Source organism: Hakea prostrata, chromosome 7 (genome assembly GCF_041222555.1).
Source record: "Hakea prostrata isolate BN-2017 chromosome 7, UWA_Hpros_2, whole genome shotgun sequence".
Classification (NCBI taxonomy): Eukaryota; Viridiplantae; Streptophyta; class Magnoliopsida; order Proteales; family Proteaceae; genus Hakea; species Hakea prostrata.
In genome coordinates this window covers 70,837,700-70,864,108 of record NC_142606.1, presented here as the reverse complement: position 1 = coordinate 70,864,108, position 26,409 = coordinate 70,837,700, and the positions used below count along the sequence as shown (strand labels likewise).

Below are 26,409 nucleotides of genomic sequence, written 5' to 3'. Positions count from 1 at the left end.
TCAGGTATATCATGCTTTTGGGTCCAAAGTAACATGCTTATTCATGAAATAAAGGATCAAATGGGGTAATTCAGAACAAGACTGGTTGGGACTGTCCAAACCCATAAGCTAGTCCACCATCAAACTAAAGAGCCTTGGTGATACAGCAACCTCTAAACTCTCTGTCCATCTAGATCAGGGTAGTAGTAGTAGTAGGCTTATCTCTATGCTGGTGCTTTTGATATATTTTAAATTTTAAACCATGGTTTTCAAAGTGTCTGCCTAGGCAGTAAGGCGGTTGAAATTTGCCACTGCTTTGTTGACATGCAGTTTTTCAGCTGCTTTTTTGCCTAATCACTATTGCTTTGTCGCCTTGTGTGCCTTATTGTGCCACCTAGACGCCAAAGCGGTTGCTTTTTTGACATTTTGTAAATAATATTATTTTTCCTTATTTTTTTAAATAAAATTTTATTCTACAAAACCGTATACAAACTTAATAGTTAGTCATTTCAGAATCGAGAATCAATGAATCATTAAATGGATATTGATTTGGAAATTGGAATAATGTGATATATTAATTTATTGTGTTTGGTAAATAAAAGAGGTAAAAATGGACAAATGAACTCCGATTCAGATTCAAAAATTATTCGCTTGTTAAGAAAAGCTTGGGACAAACAATTCGTAGGGTCTATGCACAAGGCACTTATTTGGCATCACATTAACAAAGAGGTAAGTAAAAATGTAAAATTACTACTTTCATTTTCAAACTTATAATTTGATATTAGTTGATGGCCATATGTTATGAAGTTTGATGAGATAAACTTATGTTTGTGTTCTTTTTTGGATAATCTTTCATAATTATGATTCTTGAATGATTTTTTTTTTCTTTTCTTCAATGAATGTGATTCTTGAATCTTTGTTTAACTTATAGTAGAAATTTATCAGTTTCAAAGTAATTTTATTGAAAAAAATTGACTGAACCACTTTGGTCGCCTTATTGCCGCCTAGGCGCTGCTTTGTCGCCTAATCGCCTAGGCGGAGCCCCAGCCGCTTTAATCGTCTTGCCGCCTTGACAACGATGCTCTAAATTGTTGATCAACTGACCCAATGTCCTCATTACTCATAGCAAACAATTACTAGCAATAGCTCTTAAGCCACAATAATTATGTCTGTACCCCCGAAGACTAACACCATCAGGTTCACAAAGAAATGCACTTTTACCCATTCTATTCTTCTGCAAATAAAATAACCTCAGCCCCATTCTATCCCTGCTACTGTTGCAGGCTGCAGCTCCTCCCCAGGCTACCACTCAAATACAACTCCTATGACAACCGCCTGGCGCCTGCCACAGCTGTTTCTCCAGTAATCATCTGCTGCGTTTCTGGTGAAAACCTGCTCCTACAATGATCCTCATCTGCTCCTCATCTGCTCCTCTGGTAATCTTCCTGAACTCTTCAACTCATCTTCTTCCTACTATGCTGACAGCTTGAGGAAAACTACAACAATTGGTCTTGGTGATTACTCCTATTTAAAATTGGGAAGGGAAGAGTTTCAGGCCTGAGGAGTCTGCTAATCTTTTATGTATTTTTTTCCCCTTTCCTTCCCTTCTCCCTGTTTATACTCTAGTGTTTTGAGTTCCATCAATTACCAATGCCGTTGGACTGTGTATTTGATCACTGATTTCAAAAGGATATATCATTCTTCAATCTATATATTAGAATATCAGGTGCTCAGATCAAAGCTTGATTTCAGTATTACTAAACCAGCACATGCTATGTTTTCCTGTCCCTCTGGCTTGATTTCTAAGCCTGCCCAGCCCCAATAATTGGGACTTCCTCAAAGAGCATTCCTAGGTTACTTTCGACTGCACTTCAACAGAGATCAGATTGAGTCTTGTCTGCCATCTGAAGTCGCCCAAAACCTGCAAATTTTGGATTCCAGAATTTTGTTTACAAAATCTGTTCTATACTAGTTAGTTGATCAACATAATTTTTTTTTTCCGGGGTGGGGGGGGGGGGGGGTTAGATAAGATTGTTGATGGAGAATCAACCAAAGTTTCATTTAACTATGCTGGTCCACTAGATATAATTTAATTCTCACCGTTGCCATTTCTGAGACTGCATGCTGAATTTCTCGGGCTTGGGGTTTCTTTTTTAATGGGAAGATGGTTTCTGAAAGTAATGTTACAAAAAGGTAAAACAATATCATATGGGTATATTATGAGCATTTGAATGTTATTTGGGTGACGGCATCATAAATTCAAGTTTCAACTGCTCAGGGATATGGTCATTAATCATTTTTCACCATACAGGGAAAGCATACAAAGTTTCCAAATATCTTGGGATATTAGGAGCAATTTTTTGCAAAAGCAAGGGGTTTAGACCTCATTTTTCCAAAGCCGAAGTAAGGTCAAACCAAGACTGTCAGAAAGTAATGTTAATCAGGGATGTTTGATCTTCCATTCCCAGAATAATAACGTATGGATAAAGCATCCATCAGAGACATTAGCAAAATGGGTATATTTCCAAGTGCTCATGTACTTGTCACAGATGCAACATAATAGAGGTGGATTCAAATAGCCCCATAGAAAACCCTTCAGCCAATGACAAAATTACATTAGACTAATAATTGAAGAGTTTTCTTTTTTCATGCGGAGCTGGCATTGATAGGGAATGCAGTCAGACTTGTTGTGCAGAGGAGGACCTGAGATGGCCTGAAAACCATGTCTTCTCCGGCACACCCCCCGGCCTTCTTCCACCTCCCAAACCTTGGAACACCCTGTTCACAAATCAAAGCCCCTCTGCTGACAGCCTAAACCTTTCTTTTGTCCCTTCTGTCTCCAACAACCTCGTCCCTCTTGCACGTTGGCCCTCTGCCTCCATTGCTCCTGGTATTAACCGATGGAAATCGACTGTCATTGGCCAATTCCTAGGCCCTATTCCCCCTCTCAACATCCTCAAGTCCTCCCTTGCCAAACAATGGAAAGCAATTGTTTTATGGATACTTACCTGCTAGAGTCTGGAATTTTTCTGTTTAACTTTTCTTCTTTGGATTGTCAAGCCTGTGCCTTGGAGGGACCACCCTGGTCTGTTGGAAAGTCCCAAATTTTCATCAAGCCTTGGTCTCTTTCCTCTCCTCTTCGCAAGGTCGACTTCAACACTCTTCCCCTGTGGATTAGCCTCCCTGGCCTGCCTCTTAAGTTATGGAATTGCGATTGTCTCAATCAAATTGGATCTGCAATGGGTAATCCCCTGTGCACTAATATCAAAACCCTCAAGATGGAAAAACTCTCATATGCTCGCCTATGTGTGGATTTCCCGGTTGATCAAGCCTCTTCCTGTGATTGTCTCTATCACCGATGACAACAGTCTAATGTATTAACAAGTTATCATATATGACTGGGTTCCCCTGCAGTGTGACCTATGCTCCTCATTTGGACATGAAACAGTCTCCTGTTCAACTACTGTTCCAGCTATAGCCAGTTCAGACAATCAAAAGCAAAGCTCTGAAGTTCGAGCTATTTCTACAACTTTGCCCTTCAACGCAACTCCCCCAACTGAGAAGATGGCCCTGATAATTGAAGCCCCTCAAAGTACTATAGATTTTCTCGAAAAAATTACTGTTGAGAAGGGCCCCGACTACCACTTAGTCGAAGCCTCAAAACCTTCTCTTGCAAACACCTACTGGATGAATAGAAGATGACTAAAAAATCCATTGCCGAAGGCCAACTCTTCTTCCCAGGTTCTGCAAGTTCGTACTGCTGCTACTGTTGCTGCATCTGTCTGTGATTCCCTCAGCTTAGGTCTACTCCCTGCAAACTAGGAAGCTACCTCTGCTATAGCCAAAGCTTCGATTGGTTCCATCACCTTAGATGCTACTCCCAAAGCACCTGAAATCACGCTAGCCTCTGTTCGATTGCCTGAAAAGCTACCACTTAAAAAGGATCTCTCCAGCCTTACCAACCTCAAAGCCACAAGCCTGCCAACCAACGTCTCCACAAAGGTCTCCGTCATCCCAAAATCACCGCCTCAGGCTCTTCATTTTCCCTCGACCAGTTGTTTAACCAAAAAAACCTTTTTAACCCACACCCCATTGACCGAAATACCCTTACCCCTTACTACTTCAAACCACTCACCCAACCAAAAACTAACTAAGCCCTTAACCAAACGGTCCAAGCCCATCTCTCAAGCTTCTCCTCTTTTTAGCCCGAAACCACTATCCCTTTCTAGGCCCAACTCTTATGGGCCTAGCTTTCACCCAATACTTAAGCCTTCTCATATTTCATCTCTTGGGCCTTTTCAAACCACCAACCATCTTAACCCCTTAAAACCCATTTCCCCTACCCAATCCAACACATCCATTAATAACCTCCAACAACATCCATCTAACCCATACGTTCATCCCACTTGGGCCAAAAAAATCACCTCTAAGCCCCAGTCCATCGTCCCTAAATCCCTGCACCCATCCAGCCCAAACCTCCTCATTCCCGAACCAGACTTCCTCACTACACCCTTGAACCCCTTTATCAACCAAGAGCCTCTTTCCCCATCTTCTAACTCCTCTATTGATCCAGACCTTTTTTAAACTCCATCTCCCCTTAGCTCCCCCTTGTGTGAGAATCCCCTATTCAACCCCTTGTCCCCAAATGCCATCTTCCCCTCCCCTTACCCAAGGTACGAAATTTCACCCGGTTCGCTAGGTTTGCTACCCAGCGAACCGGGTGATATGGTGAAATCTCACCAAAACTTCGGCGAGATTTCGCCCATAGGTAAGTTGGAGGAAGAACCGGTAGTGGTGAAACCTTCGTTGCCGAAGTTGGTCTTTGCCTTGGGACCACGAAGACAGCTTCATCATAAGCCTTAGCTGCCTCTTTTGCGATGTCGAAGGTACCTAGCTAATTCCTCATCTTCTTCATTCTTGCAGGGATCTCGGATCTCGGCAACGTATCATCCCCAAGGACGCTTGCGAACACCTCTAAAATGGACCTCCTTTAGAAGCGGCGCCACCTTCATTGTCTCCTTATCCTTGGAACCTCCCATGCTTCCTTTTTTACGCACATGAAACGCTTCTGCCGCCATGAGAGGGAGGGAAAAAGCACCCGATCCAAAAGAAACACACTACAGATTCAACAAATCACCACAAAAGTAACAAAGACCACCACAGAAGTAACAATAACCACCAAAGAAGCTGCAAAATACACCAAAGATCCATAAAATTATAGTCACAGAAACGAAGAACACCAGAATCCGGAGAACACAAGGCAACAAACCGGAAGAATATAATATAAATGGCAATAAGCAAGCCGAAAAATCACAGTAGAAACCAGAAAAGGACCATTGATAACAAACAAGATCCAAGAAAAAGAGAAGTTGCAGAAGCAATTGGTGAGCAGATCGAACCCATCTCCGATTCCATGTTAGTAAAAGGTTTAGATCAGAATCTCTTATAAGAAATATCGATGAGAGAAAGCTTAGAGAGAGAGAGAGAGAGAGAGACTCCTTGCCTTTACCCCACCCCCAACAACTACAATGACGCCCCCCTCCCCCTTTCATTCCAAATGTCTAACTTCTTTATTTGGAATGTCAGGGGCCTTAACTCCTTTGCAAAACAAGTTGAGGTTTGAAATACCATCAAGACAGCAAAAGTTTCTCTTTGTGCCATTCTCGAGACCCATGTCCATATGGAGAATTCCCATCGGATTGCCCAATTTATTGCCCCCTTTTGGTCTTTGCTCTCTAACTCCTCTTCCTCTCTCAATGGTCATATCTGGATTCTATAGGACTCCTAGATTCCAAATTACTCTCCTTAGATCCTCCCCCCAGCTCATGCATCTCAGTATCCTAGCCAATCACTCCCCCCCCCATTTCTCCTCACGATCATTTACAGTTTCAATTGTGCCGCCGATCGCTTTCCCCTTTGGGAGGGTATCCGATCTATCTCTACCTCCGATACTAATCTCCCTTGGGGTATTGGTGGGGACTTCAATATTATCAAGTATCCCATGAACGCATTGGAAGATCCACTCAAGATCTGGCTGCGATTGGTGACTTCAACGCTTGCATTGATGACTCCGGTATCTCTGACCTCTGTTGGTCTAGCATTCCCCTCACTTGGCATAATCGTCGAGCAAGTCTTGCCAGAATCGCCTTTAAGCTTGATCGCTTCCTTGCGAATGCTTCTTGGCTCTCCTTCTCCCTTCTTCCCTTCCTCCCATGCTTCTTTCTCTCACTCCATCCTGTCTGATCATTCCCCTTGTTTTTGTCCATCTTTCCCCCTGTTTCCTTCGGTCCAAAGCCTTTCAAATTCTTTGACATGTGGACTTCGAGCCCTTCTTTCATTCCTACAATCCAAGAAGCTTGGTCTAAACCTATCCATTGTCACTCTCTTCCTCTTGTTGCCTTTGCTCGCAAGCTTTGCAACACTAAGAAAGCTCTTCGCTCTTAGAACTCTGCCACTTTTAGCAATATCTCTTCTAGGGTCTCCTCTAGCCGCTCTAATCTTCTGCATATCCAATCCCTGCTCCAAAATAATCCCACCAACCCCTCCCTTGATGAAGATGAAAAAGCCCTTTCCTCCCTCCTCTCCTCTGAAGAAAGTTTTCTTCGTCAGAAAGCTATAATCAAGTGGCTCAGGCTTGGAGACTCCAATTCTGCCTATTTTCATCGTTCCCTCAAGGCGCGGAATAACTTCAACTCCATCTCGTCCCTCATCACTAATAATGGTACTTTGATTTCAGACCCCCCAGCATCAAGGCCGAAATGTCTCTCTCTTCTCAAACCTTCCTTCCCCCCCCCCCTTCCCTCCCTCCCCATCCCCCTCCCTCCTAATTCCATTAATAAATTCATTGATCCATCTATCATCTCCTCTCTTAGTGCTATCCCTATCTCGGAAGAGATCCTCCTTGCCATCCATTCCCACAAACCTAATACGGCCCTGGGTCCTGATGGCTTCAATATGGGTTTCTTCTTTGCATCTTGGGAATTCATTAAGAATGATCTCGTCTGTGCCATCCGAAGCTTCTTTTAACCCTTCTCAGCTCTCATCCATCAACCAACCTTCCTCTGCCTCATTCCTAAGAAGCAAGGCGCCACCTCTCTTCAACTTCCGCCCTATTTCCCTCTGAAACCTCCTTTACAAATTCATCTCTAAAGTCCTAGCGAATAAGCTAAAAAAGGTTATACCTTCCCTTGTGAGCTCGAACCAATCCGCTTTTTATCTCGGGTTGTAGTATAGCAGATAACATCCCTCTTTGCATGGAAATTGTCTGCGACTTCGATAGATCCGCTCACTCTCCGACAACTCTTCTTAAGGTAAATCTCCACAAAGCCTTTGACTCTGTTCGCCGGGACTTCATTAGCGAGGTCCTCTCTTCCATGGGTTTCCCCCTCCTTTCATCCACTGGATTAAGACCTGTATCTCCTCTCCCCACTTCTCCATCATCACCAACAGCTCCCTTGTGGGATTCTTCCCTTCCCAGGTTGGTATTCGCCAAGATTGCCCAATCTCCCCCTACCTTTTCTCCGTAGCCTTGGAAGCCCTTTCCTGTATCAACTAGTCTAAAATTGATCATCTTATAATTTCCCCCATCCCCAACTGTAAATCCCTTAATCTTACCCATCTCGTTTTTGCTAATGATCTCATGATCTTCTCTAAGGCGGATCATCTCTCCAACTCCATCCTCTCGCAATTCAAATCCCTCTCTGGCCTTCGGGTCAACCTTGATAAGTCCACCCTCTTTCTCTCCGATGTCCCTAATCATCTCCATGCATCCCTTCTCCAACTCTCAAGCTTTAAGCCTAGCTCCTTTCCCGTTGTCTATCTAGGCCTCCTGCTCATTCCCAATAGGGTCACCCACCACCATTGCCTCCCTATGCTAGAACATATCTGAAAGAAGCTTCAGCTCTGGAAGTGCAAGCTTCTATCTTTTGTTGGCAGAGTGGTTCTCATCCGCTCCATTCTTTAATCATCCTATCTCTACTGGTGTGGAATCTTCTCCATTCCCAAATCAACCATACATGCTATGGAATCCTTGTTTTAAGCTTTCCTTTGGAAAGGGCAGGAAACCTCGCGCTTCATCCATCTGATCAGTTGGTGGTCCATCTGCCGCCCTACCTCTAAAGGAGGCTTGGGAATCCACCAGATCATAGATGTTAACCCAACCTGCATTCTCAAGCTCATCTGGAAAATTGCCTTAAAGCATGATTCCATCTAGGTTAAATGGGTTTATTCTTATCTTCTCTAGTCCGATTCCCTTTGGACTACTCCCATGCCTCCATCCCTTCATGGGTTGGAGGAAAATCCTCTTTCTGTGTCCTCGCGCCATCTCGGCTATTTCTACCACTATCTCCTTTGGCTCTTCAGTTCTTTTTGGCTTAACCCGTGGCATCCAATGGGCATTCTCTTTAACCACTTTAGTCCCTGCACTCTCTATGATTCTTGTATCCCTAAAACCACCCCCTTGTCTCCTTTCATCACAAACGGCTCTTGGAATCCTAAGCCCCTTCCTATTCTCACACAGGTTTGGGAAACTCTCCCCGCTCTCTCTCGTTCCACTTGTGACCTCCTTATTTGGCTCCGCTCCCCCACCAAACCTTCTCCACATCCTCAACCTAGAATCTCCTCAGAGCCCACAACCCTAACCCCCTTGGCCCCCCTTGGTTTGGTTCAAAGGCTTCATCCTCCATCAATCCCTTACCCTTTAGAGGGCCCTAAATCATGCTCTCCTCACCCAATCCTTCCTTATTAGCCGTCACATCCCCACAAACCCCAACTGCACCCTCTGTTAGAAAGGCTTGGAGGACCTTGATCACTTGTTCTTTTCTTGCCCCTTCTCCAAATCTATTTGGGGAAAAGCCCAGGCTTCCATCTAGCCCTGTTCGAGGTGTTCCTGAGGTTTTACTCGTGGTTGGTTTTGGATTTTGAGAAACCTTTCAGGTACTTCCATCTACGATCGGATTGGTAAGCTAGTGTATTGTGCCTCTATTCATCACCTTTGGTGGGAGCGCAACCTTCGAAGATGGACTTCCAAATCCCGCTCTATAGATACAATTTGGAACGCCATCTATTTTGATGTATCTTCTAGATTGTTAGCTATTCCCCATCCCCCGGTTGATGATACCCCAAGGAATAGACTTATTGTTGTCTCCTGGGGCCTTAGTTCTTCTTTTCAGTCTTCTGCTTATATACCTTGTTCGCTTGTTTTGTTTTATTTAATTATTTATTCATCCAAAAAAAAAACATAATAGAGGTGGTTAGCCTCTAAAATGTGGATAGAAGAATGAAAATGACATGATTGCGCGCTAAAGACGAGGGTTAATGAAAATAAACAAAATGCAAGATCAAATACCATATAGAGGCTTGACTTTGATCCACTAAGACAAGAAGTCATCTAAACGGCATTATAACTCACAAATAGAAAGATCAAAAGTTAATCATAAGTCAAGTAATTGGCATTACAAATTTACAAGTACCTGTATTAGAAGTTCAATAATAGGTAGTGTTGAGAGGAGTCCCCTATCATTGACATTTTCGAGGATAAACTCAAAAAGTTTGGCCACATTTGAAGCATGCATATTCAGGAACTCAGCTCCCCCCAAAATTATGTAGCTCTCCGTGATAGTAACAGCAGCCTGGAATTAGGTGGCAAATGTTAGAAGCAATAAGGAGACTGAAAATAGCAAGAAATACCAGATAGCATGACTATAAAATGCATAAACTGATAACAACCTCATCCAACTAATAGGGACTATTCTGACCCAAACAAGCACTCTGTAACGGGTAGTAAGGTAACAAGAGATATTTGGTCAAAACAATCATTCATTATTAGAGTCGTTTTCGTTTTTTGAGATCCAATGCATGAATGGAAGAAATAATGTTTTATGATACACCTTTTTTATTTCCTTCAGAATTTTTTTGCAGCGACCAACTGGATTACTGAGGTAGTCTAGGGGTATCAGAATTCAGAAAAATTTTGAAAGTTGTTCTCAGCCAAAAACTCAAATATTAGTAAGCTAGTTCTTGGTTCCTGATAAGGAATAATGGTCCCCCACAAATCAGAGACATCAGCAGAGAAGGAAATGTAATTCAAAGTTACAGCGAACAAAAACACCAGTTCTATGCAAGGTAGATCAGAAGCATTAAAGATTCATGGACAAGTTAGCATGTAGCCCAAGGTTGTCAAAGCGACCAAAGTGGCTGGTCCACCATTTAAGCTTAGGTGGTAAAGTGGCGCCTAGGAAGCAATACAGTGACCAAAGCGGTCAGGGCACATTCTTTTAAACAACTATTTTATGTGGCACATATAGTATGCTAAAAACTGATATAGTTTACTATCAGCTAAACCTGATATAGTTTACTATAAGCTAAACAAATATTAAAGAATCATAATTATGAAAGATTATCAACAAAACCAAACATAAGTCCATCTCATCATAATACAAATATACAATAGCAATTAGCAACATAATGTAATACCATTTTTTTGTAATGTATAATGTAATATAAATAATAATATATAATTAGAACTCTATAAAATTATGAATATGAAAATGGAAGTATGGGGAAAATATCCTTTGTTATATGGGGAAAAAATATATATGATGTGGTCTATGATATATACAATTGTTAGCTTGTTGCTCAACCAAAATATCAATTTTTTTACATGACCTTTTTTTTACATAAATTAATAATTCTCAAATCTGAATTGGAATTTAATTTGTTCATTGTCTTTACCCTTTTTTGAAAGAACCAGTAAATTAATAGATCATATTATTCTGATTAATTCTCCATCAAATTATTCTCGAATCCAAAATGAATAACTATTATATTAGTCTATGGTTTTCTACAATAAAATTTGATGTTATAACAAATAAAAATAAAAAATAAGAAAAGTTCAGGTACAAAATGTTAAAAAACTGACCGCTTTAGCGCCTAGGCGGCAATACAGCTCACAAGGCCACAAAGCGGCAGCACCTAGGCGATAAAGCGGTTGAAAGCTTGCATGTAAAAAAAAGCGGCTCAACGCTAGGTGGCCAAAAAATCGCCATGTAGGCGGATGCCTTGATAACAATAGGGTAATCTCTGCAGAAAGTAGCACAATGTATAATGTGAATAACAGAACAACGAAGAAGAAGAACGAAGAAACTAGTTACATTACACACATAAAAGTTCAAAAACCACCAACTACTATTATCCCAAAAAAATAATAAATACAGCACCAACAGGTGATCAAAGCTTCTAACCTGCAGGTGATCAAAGCTTCGTTCCATGATTTCCACTAGATATGGAAAGAAACTTAATAACTGAGGCACCAAGGATGGAGCTTGAGAAAGTGTAGCTTCCCATAGCTGAAAAAAAAGTAGGTTAATTCCACATCTAGTTTATTACAAATGTTAGTACTGAAGAAATACAAAAATAAAAAGATGAACAAACCTGCACGCTATCCTCCAGAAGATTGAGTTCATCAGGGCCGTTGATATCGATACCCCTTTGTAGAATAGGAAGCAGCATATTATAGCAAATGGGAGACTGATGACCCAGGGCAACTATGAAGCTTCGAAGGGCAATAAGAAGTTGGATCTGTAATAGACTTTCACCACTAGATTCATCCCAGACCTAGTCAAATGTGAAAACAAGCACCTTAGTGAGTATAATATAAGTTTTTAAGGGTAACATGCATCGCTGTCAAGGCAGATTTTGTGGGATCTAGGCAGTTGTTGCTTTTAGTTGTATTCAATGCCTTGGCTCTTATTTGGGCAAAAAAACATTTAATTAAATGCCTTTTTACTAAAATACAATCTCCTATTTAAATGTAATAAGAGTATTTAATAAACCACACTCAAAAGGATAAATATTCAACCACCAGTTCAAGAATCCAAACTGGATGTCACTGATAGGTTAAATATTTTACTTTTTAACACTTGGGTTTGTCAAATTTTTTTATTAAAAAAAAAAAAAAAAAAAAAAAAAAAAATCTAGAAATACCATAGATCTTTATATAGTAAAACATTGCTTAAAGGAGGAGGGAAAAAAAACTGCAATATATTCAATTGCAAAATTGGGGTCATGTAATTTGTTAATCATAATTGAGTTATGACTTTGCCAACCATGGTAATGACTTAATGTATTATCGTTGTTCTTGCAGTTGTTCTAATAATTTAATGCAAGTTCCAATATTTTCTTGTATATCCATGTTTGGATTTGTGAAAATATAAGATTCAGTTTCGTCTGCATACAGCCGGACATGGGCAAATCAAGAAAACCAATTTGTGTTGTGTTTTACTCAAAAATAACATGGGAAATGTGTTATTGGCCTTAAATTAGGAAGCATTCCAAAAACCAGGTGGAAAAAACATCTAAAACCCACCAAGGTACAAAACAATGTTGTACAAAGTTTGGCAAAAGTTGGACTGACTTTTCGATATCTTGATGTTTTTACCTGGTCAAAGGTCGAAACATCGAGTCGAAATGAAATTTTAAAATATGTTCAAGAAAGATCCACGATAACACAGTAACACCATCTCTAAATCGAGTACAATTTTGACCTTTCTAACAGGCAGAAAGAATTGATCAGAGTGCACATGCATCAGTAAATTCTAGTTGATGTAGCCTCATGAGATATGGGTCAGTTCTTTCAAGATCTTTAGATGATCAGAAGTGAATAAACTAGGGTTCTTGATGGTCTTAGAGTTATGGTTCTAAGGATATAGGAATAGAGTTTCACAGTTTTAGGGTTAGGGTTTGGGAATCTAGGGCACCAAGGAATTAGCGTTTAGGATAGGGTTTAGGAACTTTGGGCAGCAAAAGTGATGTAGGACCATGGCCACCCCCAGGAAGACCTAAGAAGATTTATGGTTTCTGCCCAGCACCCTACAGCCCAGCCAGCAGCGTGGAGTTTTTCTTCTGGATCAACAAGGGCATTTGGGTAATTTTGGACAGCCCTAGTCCAGTCCAACATGGTCTTCATAGATCCAGAATATTAATAGGAATCTAGTCCTACTTTTGTTTTGATAGTCAGTCCTTGTAAAATTAGGAGATCTATTTAAAGCAGGATCCCTTTTAGTTGTTGTCCAAACTTCACCAGGAGTCCAATCCTACTCTTATTCTGTACTTTGAATCATTCTAAATCGAGACAAAGAAGATTCCTTATTGGAGTAGGAGTCCTAATTATTTTAGAAGTTCTAGTTTGTTTGGGTTCCAAAGCTGAGACCATGTATGAATCCTTCAATGTAGGCTGTTAATACAGCCTTAGACATGCAACCAAGACAGTTTTGATTGAAGAATAAAATTGATTGAAGGAGAGATAAGGAATGGAGTCAGCATTTCAAGCAAAAGAGAAAAGAAGGATGGAATGAGAAGGGAATGAATTGAATGGTTTCTGACCACATACGGAGGGGTTGGGATAGAGATGGAGGGAAGTAGTGAAGGCAGACCAGCAGTCTGCCAAAGGAGAATTCCTTCTAATTGAAACCCTAAAAATTCTACTTGACACCTTGATCTCTCCTGCAACAAAACTAGATAATTTTCGACATCAAATATGTCTTTGCTACAAGCATAGGCTGTCTGTTTACAGCCCTTAACAATGACTGCAAACAGCATCGAATAGGACTTCTAACTTAAATAGGGCTTCTACTTATTAGGACGTCTACTTCTAACCTCAGGGCTCAAAAGACTCCTTTCACAAGACTCACAATCTAGAGTAACTCCTAACACTACTTAACATCAAAATAGAATTAAAATAGGACTTCTATCTTAAATGGGACTTGTTGAAGTTTGGGCTGTTACTGTTCACGTGAACAGTAACGTGAACACTGTTATGCCATTATTGCTTGTTTCCTTTTTAGATATGTTACTCTTTCTAATGTAAGAATCTTGCTACAGAAGTTTTGGTAGTTTCTAGAAAGCATAATTTCTATTTTCTATTACTTACTAATTTCAGAACTTTCCTTTTTCAGTATTTTCTATTTTGGACAGGTTTTAGGAGTAATAAGACTAGAAAATTCTGTCCATAAGTTGTACTCTTTATTTCCTTTGTTACAGGGCAAAATGGCTTGCTTCTCGAGTTGTAATCTAGACTATTGATATCTATAAATAAGAGGCTGCGATTCTAGGAGTACTAAACATTAATCAACCAAAACAGTGCAATAACAATAAAAAAAACAGGTCTGAGAACCTAGTGGGTAGAAAAAAAAATTTAGAAACAATAGTAGTCAATGGAGTAGAACCTAGTTGATGCTAAATTTAGGTCTGAGATGTTGAAAAATCTTATAAAAAACAGAGTAGGTACAAGTCTGATCTAACAGAAAATTAATTCCACCCACGAAATAGGGAAACAGTTGCTCAGGGATTCACATGAAACATTGTATAGTATCGTAGGTTATAAAACCGGTAGTTGAGATGCAAACATAGCCAGATAGGTAAATTGCAGCCCTTATCATATAAAAAAGAAACAGCTGCCCAAGGATTAAATACTAGGTAGATCGAACCTTAGAGAAGACCCAAAAAAACAACTTGTGTAGGAACCATCATGTAAAGGATTGCAAACTAAAACATACAGCCAATCTTCATCTGGATTCCCTGGGTTGTTAGTAGCATGGATGGGTATTATTTGAGTCCTTCATAAGTCATCAAAGAAGCAAACCATATAAACCAGTAGCCATCCCAAATAAATCTTCCAAAACCAGCAAAATATCCCTTGATCTGTAGTATAAACTCATGAACCAGCAGCTCAGAACTTGAAGAAGAATCATAAAATAAATTTTGCAGAGTGCAAAACATAATAGGGTAGAACAAAAAACTGATCTAAGTAGCACATTGTTTGCAACAGCAGATGGTTGCGCACCAAAACTTGAAGAAGAATAGCAGAAAAATTCTGCAACACAGAATCAAATAGGTGTTTGCAAAGAAAAACATATCTGCAGAAGGATGTAAAATTGCAGAAAATAATAGATCAAAGTAATCAATCAAGTTATGGGATAAGTAAAAGGTAGGTAATATAATAGATCATTTATATATTCATTTGATCTAACTATAAAATAAGTACAAGAGTAGGTGATTGTGCACCAAAGAGAGGAACACTGAAAGAGAACTTAAGAAGAGAATACTTCAGAACAACACTGTTTTGATTAAAAAAGCTCTGATACCATGTTAAAAAATAATTTTAATCAACCAAAACAATGCAATAATAGGAAGAACTGAGAAAAAGAAAAAAGAAGAAGAGAAGAGAAGAAGAAAGAAGAAGAATTGATAGGAATCGCATAAGCCTGCGATTCTAGGTGCTTAGAAGTTAGAACTCCTAGAATCGCAGCTTCTTATTTATAGATATCAATAGTCTAGATTACAACTTGAGAAGCAAGCCATCTAGCCCTCTAAAAAAGGAAATAAAGAGTACAACTTATGGACAGAATTTTCTAGTCTTCTTACTCTTAAAACTTGTCCAAAATAGAAAGTACTGAAAAAGGAAAGTTCTGAAATTAGTAACTAATAGAAAATAGAAATTATGCTTTCTAGAAAATACCAAAACTTGTGTAGCAAGATTCCTACATTAGAAAGAGTAACATATCTAAAAAGGAAACAAGGAATAATGGCATATAACATTGTTCACATCACTGTTCATGTGAACAGTAACAGCCTAAACTTCAACAGGACTCTTACTTTAAATAAGACTCTTACTTATCTCAACCTAGACTAACTCAAATAATAATTTAGAAACATATATGGACTTGCAACGAACTCCTAATTATAATTATGCCCAGCTGGGCTCAAGCAAGATGCCAAAATTACCGAACTACCTCTGATGTCAAACTATGCTTCTTATGCTGCTCGGCAGCAAGCCTAGGACCTTCTTTGAGCCTTGGAACTCTTCATGAGGTCACTTTTTTGACCAGCATCACTAGTAACGGTTAGTTAAAGCATTGCTATTGATGATCCTTTCACTCAACGTGTCAAGAACTGGTATAGGGCAGCATAATTGAAAGATGACTATAAGAGCATCTTAGAGACATATAAGAGGGATGCTAAGAGACACTAGATGTGCTTTGATAGAGAAGGATAAGATTATGATACATGCAAACTAGAATTTGTAACCATCATACCCAACGAAAGTTAAAATAACAATGATATCAAACCATCCTTTGGGTACCAATCTTGAAGTTAGCTATGTGATCTAAATCTTCAATGGCATGTTCAATATAAAACCATATTCTCCACAACAAGATGAAGAATGAATCTGTCCTCTAACCATTATTTATGCCCCATGAGAAGGACCTTGGTGAATGGTAGGGTTGCCTAATTGCTAGTTGCTACCTAGTGGGCTCAAGTCTGACTCGGGGAACAACCTCCCCATGAAAGTCAGGTAAGAATGAATAAATGATGAACCTCCCAAGAATCTGCAGTGGCAAGAGCCTCATGCACTGGATACACCACTTTTTTTCCCAGTACTTATAACCATGGTGGGAGATCTCGCCGAGATCTCGCGAGATATCTCGCTATTTTGACATAGCGAGATGAGATGAGAGGCGAGATCTGCAAGATGGGAGATCTCGCCACATCTCACCGAGATCTCACCTATATCTCGTTGCAACCATAAAAAATTGCCAGAAAGTTGATTTTTTTTGTTGGAATTTGTTGGGGATTCAACTTCTAAACATCTTTAAAATATCAAATTATCATCATTCAAGCCTATTTTAACTATCTACAACAAAGGTAAGATTTTCCCCCAAATTTGAATTTTTTCAAATGGAATATTCTACAACGGGTGTGTGAGTTTAGTGTAAATATATGTTGATCCACAAGCTTTGATCTAACTTTCATGGAAACCAATTTAATGTGACATTTAAACCTATATGTGACATACTATAGTGATGAGTTGACTTGGGAGTCATATGTGGCCACTTGTTCGAATCGCTTGATGCGAGAATCTTTGAGTGATACTCTTGCTGTCTTGTAGTCTTGTAATCTTATTACTCACATACTCTTGTGATTGTGATTGTGAACTTATGGATTATGATTAATGACTTACTAAAAGTCTAAAACTTCTTATGGTAGTAAAATTTTGAAGCCATTTAAGTTCTTTGATAGTTTGATGTGTAATGTATTTAATACTTTATAGTTGATAACATGAATTACTAGATATCTCTACATTTCGGTTTTATACATAGGGTTGACTTAGAAGACATAGTTAGGGTTATTTTCTCACAATTCTAAGGCCACCAATGTGTTCAAAAGGCCTTAAATAGACTAAATACCAAATTTCAGCCCAACCGGGGCCCTAAAACCCACCGAGATGGGTCACCGAGATTACGCCAATTTTTTGGTAGATCTCGACCGAGATCTCGCCATCTCGGTCGAGATCTCTCTATTTTGGAGTGGCGAGATCTCGCTCGAGAGCGAGATCTCCCACCATGCTTATAACCTATCATGTTTTCATCAATCAGGCAATGATCTCAGGCAATGATCATGGCCTGTGATGTTCAGTATGATGTGACATGGAGTATGACAAGAAAATGAGAGTAACGGAACAAACAGAAACACCATAACAGAGTAAAATGATTTTAAAAAGGTTCATACAATGCACACAAAGAAAGCGTAGATTATGATGCTTCACAAAAAAATACAAATTAATAGATTAATTAATTAATTAAAGTGAAACAGATGAAATAGGGAGGTTCTAGCAAAGTTCTTTGTGATTGATACATCCCTTTAAAGCTTAAAGGATTGTAATTTGACCTGCAGATGTAGGGGCAGAATGTTTGGCAGTTAAGAAGTGCCATATGGTGAAGCTCTGCATTGCAGAAATGAGGACGTTAAGATGGACGTGAGGAAAAAATATGAAGGACAATTGACTAATGCATGTGTTAAAGCTGATCTGGAGTTGCATCAACCAGAGACAAGCTTCGAGAATGTCAACTGAGGTGATTTAGATATGTGCACTGGATGCCCAAGGATGCCCCAGCAAGGAAGAGTGATCTGATTCTAATTGAAGGAGCTAAACGAGATAAGGGCAAGCCTAGAATTACCATAAGTGAGGTGGTGAATTTTAACACGCATAGTTTGGGTCAACTATGACCTCAGACAAAAGCATTTTGGAGGGCAAGGATCCACGTTATAGCATCATATAGCTGAGATTTTCTTGATATCCTGGACTATCCTCTTTCTTCTTAATCTTAGGGCCCTTTTGGTAATTCTTCTCTACTAAAACATTGTTCCTTCCATTGCTGTTCTAAAAACTGCTTTTGGACCATAAAATGCTGTTCAGTAAACCTGTTCCAATGCTTTTTTGCAAAGGCAGGGACAAACGTAGAAGATGAAAAGTTGAGGTGTTTGCTCTTATCTCTTCTTTGTTTAAGCTTTTGATAGAAATTTCTGGGAGAAGAAGTTTTCATTGGAGTCAATTTTCATTTTTGAATAAAAAGTTCTGAGAATCTGTGACACAAGAGTTTTGTGAAGGCCAGCCTGTTTCATTGGCACACAAAAACAGATCAGTACATCAATATACACAAATGGAAGATTCCATTTTTTTGTTCCACTAGCACCCAAAAAAACAGGCCTGAAACAAGAACAGAAAAGTTACAAATGGGGCGCCTAATTATTTTTTCATTTTCTATTTCCCAACTTGTGTATCTCATTTCTTCACTTATTGTTCAGTCCTATCATTTCACTATGTATGAATCTTAGGACCTGTTTGATAACCCACCGAAAAACCGTTTATGGAGTTACTTGCTTCGAGAAACAAAAATATAGAGTAAAAACCATTTGATAAAACTGTCTTGTTTATAGTGATTTTCAAAACATAAATTAAAAATTATGAAAATTCTGCTTCAAGAAACATGACAACGATTTGTTGTTGCGTCTATTTCTCGAAGCAAAAGTTAGGCATGGCCTAGGTTTAACTGAAAGAGTTTAGAGAGGCATATCCATGGAATTTGACATTTTAAACATAAGAACTTTGCTAAAACCCAGCTGACAGTGTTTTTGCTTCCAGCAGTAACTTTTATCAAACGCCTCAAAAAGTATTTCTGCTTCCAAAAACAATCAAAATTGCTTTTGGAGTTTTTTGAAGCAAAACACTTGGTGGGTTACTGGGTTATCAAACTAGTCCTTAGTATCCTCCACTTTGATTTCAAAGAACACATGTAGCTGACACCATTTATTTTGTTAAAGGCTCTGGTGTTGTCATCTCCCTCATAGCACACCTTCAATGGATGTCAAACAGCCTTCACCAATGGAAAGAAAAAGCAATTGATTGAAAGAGCTGTCTCTCCTTCATTGTTGAACAACCCAGATGCAGGGAAAACCAAAATCCTCACATATATGGTACTTTGCATTCTCACTCAAGAACTATAGCTCCACACACACCACCAACAGTAAAGTAGTTAAAGAACCTCTGGGAGATATCTAGAATTAGTTACCTTTTTTCCCATCTCCCCTATATCTAGCTTGAATTTGATCATATCAATCAAGACTCTCATTATTTGTTAGGAGGGTGGCGCAACTTTTTTATGTACTCATTTCTTCTAATAAATCTTTATCATGGACAAGTTCCCCATTTCTGCATTTTGTTCTCCAACTTTCTCATCTCAGATGATAAAGGACAGGTCTATGATTCTGTATTCACTATAAAAGGGATGGTCAGTAACATAGTTCTATCGCGGGTCCCTTTTTGAAGGCCTATCTTCAAAAGCCTAATTCAATAGGATTGGCTAACTTTATTTTGGCTTAATTTGACATCAAACATTAAATTTTGACAGTAAGCACCAGTAACTCCAGTCTTTCACAGCACTTACAGTCACTTCAACATTTTGATCAGCAGCAGTATCATTTTTTCTTTAATTTAGTAATTTATTCACTCCTAATTCATCTAAAGAAGAACAGCTAAAAGGAGTAGCAGCTTGAAAAGAGAGAAACATTCAGCTACATACCTTCTGGAAAAATTCCACCAATTTTTTTGCAAATGGAATGACTCCATTCACATGTGTGATAAGCACAGAAATCAAATTTAAAACCTGGACCTGCAAATAAAGAAAAATATACTTTAGGTAATATTGATGAAGCCATGCAACAATATAGTGGATCTTCAAAAAGATTGTTTCCCAGATTGCAGAAAGTCCTCTCCAACAATCTGTTCTTTGACCCTGCCCATTCATGATATTGAAAACGAAACTCTAAGGCTGAAGTCTTCCTTCAACACTTCATCAATCATGATACTGTGGAATGGACAATAGTTCAACAACATATTTGCTGGCCCTGATATTTACAAATTCACAGGCGGCCTCAGCCCTACTTAGCTGTCTGATAGTGACATGCCTGTTGGCTGGAATCAGTAGTACCATATTGTCAGCCCAGAGCAGGCATACATATATAGCAGTGTTCTCTTCATTACTTTTTTCTGCAGTTTCTTGGTAATCCCTGTCGGAAACCAGATTCCACTGCTCAAAATTCTATTGAAACTTTACATGTATAATCTCCAGATTCTCCACATATAATTGATTAATGTGGACCAATTTTCAGGACAACAAAAGTCCATTTCCACCCTGTGTTTTCCATGGTGTTTTTTTTCCTGCGGTTTCTCTATGACCGCAAACAGCAGCTGGAATGTGCTATGGTTTTTGCTACTAGTTCTTGCTTCCAAGATAAATTATATAATTATATCGGTTCAAGTTTGTCTCTGCAATAAGAACATCCTTGTCCTAGCATCTTTTCTTTTCTTTTAGGGCTGCATGTATCTCTTCGTTTTGGTGTTAAGACCAGCAGCCACTTACTAAGGGCAACATGGTTATTTTGGCATTTTTTTAGTTAATTATAAATTCATATAGCTGAATTAATCGTTTGTTCTTTATTTCTTATACATGAAGTGATCTACCTTTATGAACCCACTTGCTACCACTGAAGATGTTGAAGGCCCCGAATCGACTTCAACTGAAATCAATTTGATTTTTGAAAGAAAAAAAGAAAGAACACTCACACGCACACAACCTAGTTTTCTTCTGGCTCTCTAGGCTAGAATCCACTGCTACCTATTTTAATCTTTTCTTTTCCTCCTCCTTTTAGGTTGCTATTGAATACCCCAGGTTGACACTATAACCAGCAACAGAACATTATTCTATCAACTTTGTCAGATACTTCTCGCCTAGTGATCTGAAAATCTTGGGGTTGTCCTCCATCTTGAGTTTGTCTGGTTAATTGTTCCTCTGTTCCATATTATTTGATTGATTTACTAAGGTTTCTGAAGCTGCCTACTGACTATACGTATACCAAGATGGCATCTACTGATCACATCAGTGTATGAATTACTTCTGTCAATCTGAAATGGAGTTCCCATTATCTTCTATGGCACAAACTATTTGGGTTTACAGCATGGCCAAAGATAAACTCCAATTTATTCAGTCTGCTCTTCCCTCTACCACCGACAAAACCTATTGATGTGACCAAGGTTAACCCCCTCCCCTATAATTGGACCCAAAACCTGGGCCCAGAAGGTCCAATCTAAAGCAGGCCAAATACCACAGCGGTATTTTGGTCATTTTCCCAGCCCCTTTAGGGCTCAAGATGGGTTTGGTTGGAATCCCCTTGATCCAAGGGTTATGGATCTATCCCTTTTTTTTTCTTTTTTTTTTTTTTCTTGTGGGGGGGGGGGGGGGGTTAGTATTTTGTAAATTATCAAAAAGTCCCAGTCCATCGTAATTTCTTAATTTAAGTTGTGATTGAATTGGTTAGGTTGTGGATAAGATGAGACTCGTTAACAAAGAGGGTTCTTATCTTTAGGAGTTTGCTTTTGTTTAGAATTTGTGAATTACTTAGGTAAGGAGGTTTTTTTCCTAACAAGGACTCTATTAGATAAGTCAGTCTTTTATTTAGGTGGTCATAAGTCTTACTTGAGTTTGAGTCAATTTCTTCTTCCTTTCTGAAGGCTATAAATAGCCAAGTATTTTTTGTAATTCTTCAGTCTTGATTATTGAATAAAGTTATTGAGGATCATGGTTCCCTAGTTGAGGAGGCCATAAGGATTTTGTTCAAGATCAAGCAACCTACCATTGGATTTACGGCCTTTCTTGTCCATTCCAGCAGTCTATAAGGATTTAACAAACAGCCATCAATCACTCACGGCAGCCTACCTTCAACTCCAAGAAAACAGCAACCCCAGTCCCTTCCTAACCCCCTCCCTATTCTTCTAAACCACCCAATAAGCTTCTCCTTAACACCCAACCCCCACATATACATCATTTATTTTCCAGAATTTTTCTGGGATTTTCGGACTTTTTCTTAGACCTGAAACCAAGGTAGATCTAAGGTGATCTTTAAAGCTTCTATAAATACAGATAGACCCAATACATGGAAACTCATCACCACTGAATAAAGAAAAACTGTTTCAACATAAAAAAAACAACGAAAACTAGAGCAAACATATAATAGCGAATTCAGAATTGCAACCAAGGGTCACCCATAGGTTCTATACCGTTCATAACTCGAAAGTTTCTCTGGTCCTTCCAATCCATTAGATCTGTCCCAAACTTTAGGAACGTCATCCCCTTAACCATCGTGAACCTCCATCCTAATTTACCCAATTGGACCAAGCCCTAACCCTAACCAAGAGTCTTAAGCTAAGTAAAAAACCTAGTTTGAACCATAGCCTTAAGGATAATTCTGAAATTGTAAAACAACAAAATCAGAGTTACTTCTAGCCTAACCAAACCCTTGAATCATTCCACACTCAACCCTAGAAGCCTTAAAAAACACAAACCCTAACTTGTGAAATTTCTGCACTTCTTTTGATATTTATGAGAACTAAACCCTATCCCAACTTAGTCCCTCTTCTAACACTCTGAAACCTTGAGAAGAGTTCTGAAATTACAGAACAGCAGTAGCAGCCATCACCCCCCTGAAACCTTATTTTTCGTCCTTTCTATTAAATTTCAGATTTGGAAATTGTGTTACAGCAAGATTTGGGTGCTAGAATTCACCCTACATACCCTATAAACATAGTTCCTCTTTGCTAGAACTCCTGGGCAGCTCTTAGATTTAGGGAAATTCCAATACTACCCTAACCCTAAATCTGGGTTTACATCATCATGCCACATGCATGTGGACAATCCAACTATGGTGATAGCATGGATCCAGATATCGCAGCCAATATCATGTTTCAAATCATTGTTAAAGGGTTACGGAAGGATCCAAAAGAAAAATACTCCCAGGAAGCGAACAAGGCAGACATATTTCACATATATGAAATACATTATCAGTTTCAGCAATCTTGCAAGTCCATACAAGATTACCACAGCGCTTTGAAAGGTATGATGCAGGAGCTAAACATTTTCAGCCCCTTACCTCTGAAATTGAGAAGTTTAATCCCAACATAATAAGTTTTTGTATCCAAGCTTCTCGCTGGAATCTAGGAATGTGTACCTCTTTGCTACCCCAACTTCAATGATGCCCTCTACTGACTTCAGTACCTTGTTTCCTTCAGTAACTAAAGCTAGAAGTAATAATTCAACATCCACTACTACTCCTGGCTGCAGCCACAATCATGGTGAACAACAATAGATGTGCCTCATGACAATGTGCACTGCTTATTGTGGCAAATCTAGACAACTAGTAGACATGTGTTGGGCTAAAAATGGGAAATCTGAATGGGCTCAACAACTGGACAATCATGTAGTATCCGATAGCAGTACTGATATGGTGACTCCTTGATGTAACCCAGGAATACTGGGCCAGTAGTAGGATCCTTTTTAAGAAGCATGAGGTAGTCAAGGGTTTGAAAACCTTGCTGTTCATAAGAAGAAAGCAATGGATTAGGGCAACTATAGTATGCAACTTCACAAAATTTTGCCAACACTGTAAGCAGCAACATGGAATGGCTTGCAAAATGAAAAAAATAGAATATCTTGGCAAAATCCCACCAAAATCTCAAAATTTTGCCAAAATTTTGAAAATTTAAAATTTTGAAAATTCCAAGGGGTTGTACTATATGGGGCTTATGGCTATGGATATGGAATTGGTGGAGCATATGGTGGTTCATCTGCTCAATCCAATAGCATGTCTACATATGAATATAGAGATTGATCAGGTGCATCATTTGTGGACTCCATCTTTGGATATCCATCAGGACCAACACACCCAATTATGCAAGTTCCACAACTAGGTTACAATCCATGGGCATACAACAAATTCCCTAGGGTAGGATATCTACTTTGTTGAGAATTGCAGCAGCCTCGGTGCACGAGTTGCACAAGTTTCTATCTTGGAGAAGAAGTCTTGGCGCACAAGTTTTGAAAGTCAGGGTTTCTATTTTAGTTAATTTCTATTTTGGTTACTTTCTAATTTTCTTATTGTTTGGTTGCAAGTAGTCTCCTTAGGATAGTTTCCTTTTTAGTACACTTGGGAGATTCGATGCAATATATAATTTTACTTTTTGTTGTAACTCAGTTTAGGAAACTTTCCTAAACTAAGACTTGAATTATCATTGTAAGCAAAGTACTAGGGGAGAGCCAAAACATACAAATGCAAGCTCTCTCCCTTTTCCTTCTTTTCTTCTCTTCTATTGAGTCTTCTTTTATTCTTCTTCTTCTGTCTAAATTTCTTATCAGTCCCTAGGCTGATTACAGGTACTGAAATTTTAACATGGTATCAGAGCAGGCCTAATCAGCCTAGGAACTGCTTCTTCTCTCTCAATATTCTCTGTTTTTTTCTCTTTCTACCTAGTGCGTAGCCACCCCTTGCTGCATTGATGATATATTAGATCCTTGTTCCAAGGTTATTAAAGCGGCAAAGCGACCAAAGCGATTGGGGCTCCGTCTTGGCGATTAGGCGACTAAACGGCGCTTAGGCGGCAATAAAGCAACAAAAGCGGTTTAGTCAATATTTTTAATATAACTACTTTTAAACTACTTTTTAATACAAATACTTTTTATAATAAACTAAAGTACTAAACAAACATTCCACAATCACATTCATAAAAATTTACATGGATCTTGTGGCCTTTTCTAATGTTGACTGGACATGTTCTGGACATGTTCTACCCATGATTGTCATTCTACTACAGGTAACTGCACCTTAGTCTGAGGGGACACGGACATAGGGCAAAAAACAGGCTAGAATTGCTCCATTCAGTGCAAAGACTGATACAACACTATTTCCCATACCGCAGCAGAGCTGATGTCACTTTGGTCTTACTTCTTGAAATGGGTTTCCTAGTAGCCTTCACTATGAAGATGCATGGGGACAACCAAGCTGCTACTTATTGCAAGTAGTCTGGTACTTCACGAGCAAACCAAGCATAATGATGTGGGCAGTCACTATGTTCGAGATGCAGTATTAAAGAAACTGATAGTGACCTCTCTCTGTTAAAAGTTAGTCTCTACATTAGGCGCATCCTTGTCCTAGTTTCATTCTTTTACATAAGGGCTGTATGCAAGGTTTAAAGTATGTATTATCATATCATATCAGTCAGGTGATTTTAAGAGACGTATCGTCTCACATCGAGTATTGCATTGTATTGGACAACGCATTTTAATGCAATCCAATAAAGCGAAATATCAATATGTATTGTATCCATTGTATCCAATATGGATATGTATCAGCTAGTACCATATCATATCATGACATACTTTAAACCTTGGCTATATGTATCTCTTTGTTTGGGTGCTATGCCTAGCTGCCACTCACTAAGGGCAGGATGGCCTTATTGGGTATTTTTAATTAATTATAAATTCATATGTAGCGACTAGAACCAACACATTTGATTGTAGGGCCTCTTCTCCCTAACCTATGATTGATGTCTTCTCCTTACTCTTTCTGTATTCTCTTCTTGTTCTTCTTATGTTTCTGTTCTGATCTCAGTAACAACATGCTGAATTCTAACAATATCATCTGATTATCGTAAGCACGCTGAATTCTAACAATACCTAGGATGATGCTAACATCATATTTCTTACCACCTCTGGACTTAGATAATCTTACATTCCTAGACTCAGTTAGAAATCCTCTCTCATGACAATGCCAGAGTTAATTGGCCAACCATTTTGTTAGGAATATGATGCTCAATATCTGAAACCTGTTTGTCAGTTCCAGTGGTCAACTTAGATAATTTCCCAAGTCCTTTTTTTGAAATGTACTTCTAGAAAGGTGTTCAAAGCTGCACATGCGTGATATCTATGCTCCAGCTGAAGGGGGAGTGTTGAGTCATGTAAGTCAGTCTAGAGGAATATGTGTAATGTTCTTTCTTACTTCTACCTTAAGTATAAAGTATTTACATCATCGTCTTCAGCTAGGACCTGATCATGCACATCCATGCTTCAAAATACTTTGAACAATAAAGCCAAAGCATTGATTTGAAATTCTAGTTATTACTTATTAGTCCATGTTCTCTAATTTCCACTATCAAACAACACCACATCGAGATTAGCAACAAGAAATGCAGAGCAGACCAGGGAATGA

At 39.0% G+C, this 26,409-nt stretch overlaps 1 protein-coding gene across 3 annotated transcripts in view; it reads right to left on the bottom strand.

Annotated features, from left to right (window-relative positions):
- The window catches only part of LOC149011934 (ARM repeat superfamily protein), a 118,422-nt gene that overhangs the window by 30,528 nt on the left and 61,485 nt on the right, over positions 1 to 26,409 (bottom strand). For all 3 annotated transcript variants that reach the window (XM_089164220.1, XM_089164219.1, XM_089164221.1), the window contains exons 15-18: positions 19,896 to 19,985; positions 11,410 to 11,592; positions 11,220 to 11,324; positions 9,450 to 9,608 (exon numbers count right to left, since the gene is read on the bottom strand). In XM_089164220.1, the coding sequence (XP_089020346.1) occupies positions 9,450 to 9,608; positions 11,220 to 11,324; positions 11,410 to 11,592; positions 19,896 to 19,985 (537 nt within the window). The remainder of the gene's footprint in view (positions 1 to 9,449; positions 9,609 to 11,219; positions 11,325 to 11,409; positions 11,593 to 19,895; positions 19,986 to 26,409) is intronic.